General features: G+C 33.3%; 1 protein-coding gene across 1 annotated transcript; it reads right to left on the reverse strand.

Moving 5' to 3' along the window:
- Positions 1–1,699: 1,699 nt before the first annotated feature.
- LOC114755909 (cold-responsive protein kinase 1-like) lies at positions 1,700–6,032 on the reverse strand. The gene is made up of 8 exons (XM_028944805.1): positions 5,983–6,032; positions 4,914–5,311; positions 3,795–3,932; positions 3,552–3,679; positions 3,180–3,393; positions 2,671–2,902; positions 2,295–2,448; positions 1,700–2,037 (listed from the first exon to the last, which is right to left on the reverse strand). The coding sequence occupies exons 1-8, from the start codon at positions 6,030–6,032 to the stop codon at positions 1,807–1,809; spliced, it is 1,545 nt and encodes a 514-aa protein (XP_028800638.1). The 3' UTR covers positions 1,700–1,806.
- Positions 6,033–6,939: the final 907 nt, after the last annotated feature.

Consider the following 6,939-nt stretch of genomic DNA (forward strand, 5'->3'; position numbering starts at 1 on the left):
ACCAAGTTTAAAACTCGCTCAAACCATGTGGAAAAAAAATTAAGGTTTAATTTTCGAAAGAGATTTGCGTCTTACTTCTACCCCAATTAGATGTAGGCATGTAGCCATGTAGGGTAGCACCAGCCGAGAATCCCTGCTTTGATATCCGTCCCCTCTCTTACAGGAAAAGGGAATTTTAAATTGCTTCAAAAAATAAAAAGATGTAGGGTAGCAGCCACCTCTAATTAATTTCACCGCCTTTAGATTCTATTTTTATCATCTTTTTGTTTTGTTTTGTTAGAGAGCTGCCCTCAATTGGGTTTTGCGATACACAAATATGTTAATCTGACTTAATTAAATAGTTATATGGAAAAAATACTTATCAAAATGGTACTGATGGGATTTATGGATATTTAATTTCGGGACTTACAGATCTAATATTTAATTTCAATTAATTTATTTTGAGCTGACTTTTGACCCTTCAACATGTGCTTTTGTTCTTCGCTTTGAATTCCAATTTCAAATGTAGCAGACCAAATATCTTTTCTCAAAGCACACCGTTTCCCATGTAAATTATGATGCTGCTCACTATTTCTTTTTTTCCCCTTCTTCGGCCAAGATCTTTTGTTTGCACTCTTGTTAATGGCATGAAAGTTAAATTTTCATTCATTTTAAAAATTTAAATTACTATTAAAGGTTGGCAAAGAAAATTACTATTAACGAGATAATCAAAATTTTAAACCCAGAAGGACAATATACGGATGTGTTATGACAAGAAATATTCATTTAGATTTGAGCCTATAACTTTGTTCAATCCATTCTCTTTCCAAAAAAAAAACAGAGGAATATCAGTGGAAAGATTTGACTGAGGGAGAAGGATTCTTGTGTTTTAATGTGCCAATGATTGTGGATCCGAACGAGTATGTAAAATAGAAGATCTCTCTGAATTTTGATTGTATTACGAATCACCTCCCTCATTCCTGCCAGGTTAAATTGCTATTAAATTTAACTATTTTATGCCGTCTCACTTTTACTTTAAAAAGAAAAAAAAAAAATTGAGCAATATGCCTTGTCATTACAACAAATCTCACTTGGTATAATGGTATTGCCATTAAAAATACCGATGAAGACTGGATCGCCATATTTTTAAGGGTTTTTAGGAAAAACCTAATAAGTTTGAAGATTTTTTGCTAACTTTTTAAAATGCTACGGATGATTTATAAATAAGACTGGATATAAATTAGAATATAGGCTTTTTTCAAAAAAAAAATTCTCATATTTAAAATGGGAATACATTTCGCAAAAATCATCACCACGTCTCATAAGTCATATGCAAAAATGTTTAGTTATTTAATTGTTATTCGATGATATTTGATGATGTAAGCTAATATAAAAATGTCAATAAGAAATACATACACACACACACATCTATACTTTTTTTTTTGTCAGACTTACATAGATACCTCAAGTGTACCACATTATCTGAACGATGACCAATGAAAATACGACAACTCATTTTACTTTAATCCGACACGGCACCCTCCATTCTTTGTTGGAAAAGAGAAAAATATCATAATCATTCCAAAAAGTTCTTCCTCCCTCAAAACAGAAGAATATTACATGTAATTTAACCAAACTTTAAGAGAGATTAATGTTATTTACCAAATTGTACACTGTAATAATCAGTTGGCAAATAATAATTTCCAAGAGTGATGTATACTTACGCACAAATTATCTTTCAGATAATTAATATCTGTAGAGGTGAAAGCAGGAACATCGGAATACAGGATCCAGAGCAAGAACACTAAAGAAGTATCCCCCAGATCTCTAATTAATTTCTATCAAGATAGGCATAGTGGGCCTAAGGTTCTCTGACAAATCCTTCTTTTGAAGCAAAGCAACTACTGCAGACATCATTGGCCTTGTATCAACGGATGCTTGGGTGCAAAGCAAACCAATCTCTATGATTTTCTTCACTTCTTCTGCATCATATACATTAGGTTCTAAGGTCTTGTCCATCAACTCTAAATGCCTTCCTTTCTCATATAAATTCCAAGCCTATATGTCAAGGTGAACAAAAGTGAAGTGAAACAAAAAGTGCAGAAAATACAACAAAAAAATTAGGCCTTTTCCTGTTGTTATGGAAAAATCACATCTTGAATTGTTTAACTTCACATAAATTTCATTTTGAAAAGTGTCTTTTTCAGTCATATAATTCTATTGCTATTAATAAAAAAAGCTATGTCATTAAAATAGATCCGACATATATAAATTATCACAAAAAACTGTTTTTCAAACAGTCAAGGTAAACTCACCTTTTGAAGAAGGGATGCCCCTTCATCATCATCAACATTTAATTTTCTACACTTTTGACCACTAATGATCTCCAGAACTACAACACCATAACTATAGATATCAGCTTTCTCAGATAACTGGCCATAAATTGCATATTCCGGCGCTGTATATCCTCTATATAAAGTGTACAATGTGCACTAATTAGATAAGAGCTCAAGTGACACAGATATGATCCAGAAAAATATGAAATAGACATATGCAATGTAAATTATTGCGACATGTATTCAAGCTAAAAGGCGTAACAGGAGCATTCTGTTGACTGACATATATTATCAATACTGAGGGAAATTCAATGGGAGCAAAGAAACATATACACATATGGTTATCTTGACTTACAATGTTCCTGCGAGTCTTGTGCTTACATGAGATTTGTTCTCAGGTAGCAACCTTGCTAACCCAAAATCAGCAATCTTAGGTTGCAGATCATCATCCAAGAGGATGTTATTAGTCTTGATATCTCTGTGTATGATACGCACATGAAATTCCTCATGTAGATAAGTCAAACCTCTTGCTATTCCTAAAATTATGTCATATCGTTGCTTCCAACTAAGAGAACCCTTCTTTTTACCTGTTTTTCAAGTTTACAAACTTTCAAAGATAAGGGAACAAACAAGGTTGAAACATAATAATTATTTCCAAAATGTTACAATAGGGAATTGGTATCTGCTTATTAAACTCTGTAATAAAATTATGACACATGATTAAACTTTTGGATGAAAAGTCAGTGATATATTATTAAGTTGAAAATTATATGTGCACATGTCATAACTTTATTGAGAAGCATAATGTAGCTAATGCTTGTAGAATTCTTTAAAAAGTCCTTGCCAGTTGATAGAAGAAGATACCAAATATGAATCTGTCGAGGCTGCTATTTTTCATGTATTCATAGACAAGGATTTTGTTGTAGCCTTTACTACAACAACCCAGCAGTCGAACAAGATTCCGATGATGAACATTGTTTATAAGCATCACCTCACTTTCAAATTCTTCCTCCACCCTCTTGGAGCGAGATGAAGTCAATTTCTTGACTGCAACAACTTTCCCATTCTTCAGAGTGCCCTATGCATGATAATAAAAGAAAATCATGATATTATTAGAAGTCTTAGTTTTGTTCTTTTGCAGATATAACATTCACAACAGTATATAAAACTCATTTATAGACATCTTACTTTAGAACATGATCTAGATTAAAATATTGAAAATCTAATCAAAGTTACCTTGTATACAGCCCCAAATCCTCCTTCTCCTAGTTTATTTTCTTCACTAAAATTTTTTGTTGCAAGCACCAAATCGTTATAACTGTATGTAACTGGACCTTTCAACTTGCTTGATCCAGTTAAGTCGCCTATTACAGGTGAAACGCAATTCAATAACAAAAACCAGTCGAGGATTCATTCTCTCATATATATGTGAAAACCAAAGCATCGTAATCAATTATTATGAACTGATATATTGCATACTTTTCAAATGGTTTCCTTGAGGAACATTCTTATCTCTTTTCCGTCGTTTAATCCAGGCAAATAATGCAAGGAGGATCAAAGTAAGAGATACACCTCCAACAACTCCACCAACAGTTGCCCCTTTCTTGCTTGAAGAACCTGCAAGACAGGAAAACAAACAAGTGATCTTTGAATCAGTCACTCAGCTGGAATCGCAGCCGCGGTCAGCTTCAAAATTGTAGTCAACTTTATGCATAGTTAAATGTGATTTATGATCCCAGATACTACTTCTGGTCCTTAATATAAGATTCAATTGACTAATTTGAAAAGATTAAAGAGGTTAAAAATTACTTAATTACAGCATGATATTTCTAAAATACTCATTATGTGTATCATCAGATTGTACTGCCTCCGGTTCTTAATATAAGAGCGAGTTTGACTTTCAATTTGATCCTAAATACAAGATCTTAATCCACTTCTCTCATATTTATCTAATTTTTTAAAGTAGTTATAGTAGTAGTTGTAAATGTTAAAGGTTCCATCAAATGGTAGTTCTAGCTCATAATTATTATTCGTAATGGTATTTTAGGAAAGGTAACACCTATTTATTTCAAATAACTAAATTAATAAACTTTCTTAATTTATTCAAATTAGTCAACTAGCTCTTATATTAAGGATTGGCTGTAATATATCAGTTTGTGAGTTAGGCAAATTAGTTTGGAGAAAAAAGATAAATATAAATACTTTAAAAATAAGTTTAGTTCTTTTAATTTTTTTAAATTAGTCAACTAGGTCCTTATATTAAGGATGAAGGAAGTATTATAGAAGACATGGATAAATGTGATTTAAATTACAGACAAGGAGGCTAAAATGTGACGCTGCAGTTATCTATGGCATCATCTAGGAAAATGCATAAAAAATCTAGGAAAATGCATCAAAGGGGAAAAAAGGGAGAATGACATAAAAAAACCTATTGAATTTCAAAATGACAAATAGATAATCTTGATGCCTTGTCAAAGCCATTACAAGAGTAGCTAGTATGATCTATTTGTCTTTTTGAAGTTCGACAAGTATTTTTCAGTTATTTTTCCCAAAAAAAAAAAAAGCGGGGCTATATTCAAGTATTAGAATGAAGTGTACCTTGTTTGACAAAGTGTGTGATACCAATTGTTTGGTCATTAGGAAAAAGGAACGCACTGGAATATCTCAAGAAACAGCCTGCATCAAAAGCCCTACCATCGGTAAATGGAAGACAAATCTGCAAATTACTGTACCCAGCCTTCAAGCAATTTAGACACCCATTCGCTGTGATAGTATTAACACACTGGGCAAAGGCATAGATAGTTGAACCGCTATTTGAAACTTGAATCTTCGTGGCCGCAAAGAAACTTGGGATTGTTGGTGTTGATATTTGGAGATTGGTTAGTACTTGTTGCCTTGCTTCAGAAAATGCAGAAGCTCCTCCTGTAGTCTCATTCCCACATGATACGCCATTGAAAGTTTGCGTTGCCTCGTTAAAGAAAGTGTTATAGTTGTACCTTAACGCACCATATCAGATCCCACGTCATTATTTTTCACGTTCAAAATTCCATCGTGTACAAATGAAGCTAACGAGAGGATGAGTAAGATCCACTCAAGCCTATTTACAGCAAGTTAATCTATTTATATATACTAGTCAGAGTTGACTTTTCTCACTTGACTTTCTTGATATCTTTTTGTTAACGTCTGGGATTTATCTGATTTCAAAAGTTTTTCTTGGAGATTTTGATATATTTTAAACAATTAATGTAGAAAAATGTGAATTTTATTTTTGGTAACTCATTATAGCATAATTATACTGAACACTGGAGCGGTCAATAATGAACCAATTCAGACAATAGTTCAAGGATCAGTAGCTTAAACTGAGGTCATCGGACTAGTTATTTAGAATGATATGATTTAATTAAAATATTAAAAAAATAGAATATTCATATTTAAATAAAAAGAAATAATTCACAAGAAAATAGAATATTCATATATACATTACACATATTTCAACAAAAAAAGATTAATAAAGTTGAATATAATGAATTGTTATTTTTTTAAACTCAAAATAACATCATTTTAAGCTCAATAATAAGAGAAAAAAATAAAATCCAACCAGGTTAATCGGTCCAAAACTCTTAATTTGATATGATAAAAAGTTGGTTTATTCGTTTACTGGTCTTACCTGTCGAACCGGAAAGGGTTTTCACAATAAGCAGTGAAACTGATTTCCATTGGGTTTATCCTTAATTCAAAAACATATTGTGAAAATCAAAGCTAGCCAAATTGATGTCAAACCAAGGATTACCTACGGTTTTTTTCTCCCCTCTATCTCTCATCTTCGAATTATCGATAGAGACAAATAGATTCCAGATAAAGAATTTACTTGTTTTATAAGTTTCATTTATATGTCAGTTGGACTTTTAATCGTTCCACAATCGATCCAAACGTTAAGAAGAGAAACTTGTTTGCGATGTATTGCCAGACTCCGCAAACAACTCAACCTAATATAATAAAGTTAAAGTAAATATGTTATTTCGACTTTCGCTCCCCTATTCAATCCAAAAGACGTAAACTTTCCTGGGAAAATTAAAGAACCAAAAAAAAAAAAAAGTTTTAAGTTGAAAGGTGGTAAACGGGTTGCACCTAATGAAGCAGCCGTCGTAGACGACATAGGCACCTGGAGAGGGTGACGCGGCGGCAGCGCATTTGCGGATCTGTGCGGCAGAGATCTCAAAGCAGGCGACACAGTCAGCGATGGAAAGATAGTTTCTGCATTGAAAAAGTGTATAAACCGGGAAATTTTCCCCATTGCCATGCTGCGCTGTGGCGAAGTGCTTCTTCTGGTCCCTGATTTGGCCTCTGATATCCCGAAATGTTTCGTTTAGGTTTCCGGTGAGGATGAGGAGTCGGAAACGAGGAAGAAGTCAGGTGGGTTGCACCGGGCACTAAGAAGCTGAGTTTGTGGGTCTGAAACGACGCCGTGAAGAGTGCAGCATAACCAGAATATGAAGATAAATAAGGGAAGGTGATTAAAATGTTGGAGCATGTTTAGTTGATAGAGAAGGAGAGGAAGAAGAAAAGAGAGGTCAACGGATTTGGAGAATAAAGAGGATAGAGAAAGGAGGATATAGTGGTGACG

The sequence above is a fragment of the Neltuma alba genome, unplaced genomic scaffold (assembly GCF_004799145.2).
Source record: "Neltuma alba isolate B1F8T4 unplaced genomic scaffold, ASM479914v2 tig00010348_pilon, whole genome shotgun sequence".
NCBI lineage: Eukaryota > Viridiplantae > Streptophyta > Magnoliopsida > Fabales > Fabaceae > Neltuma > Neltuma alba.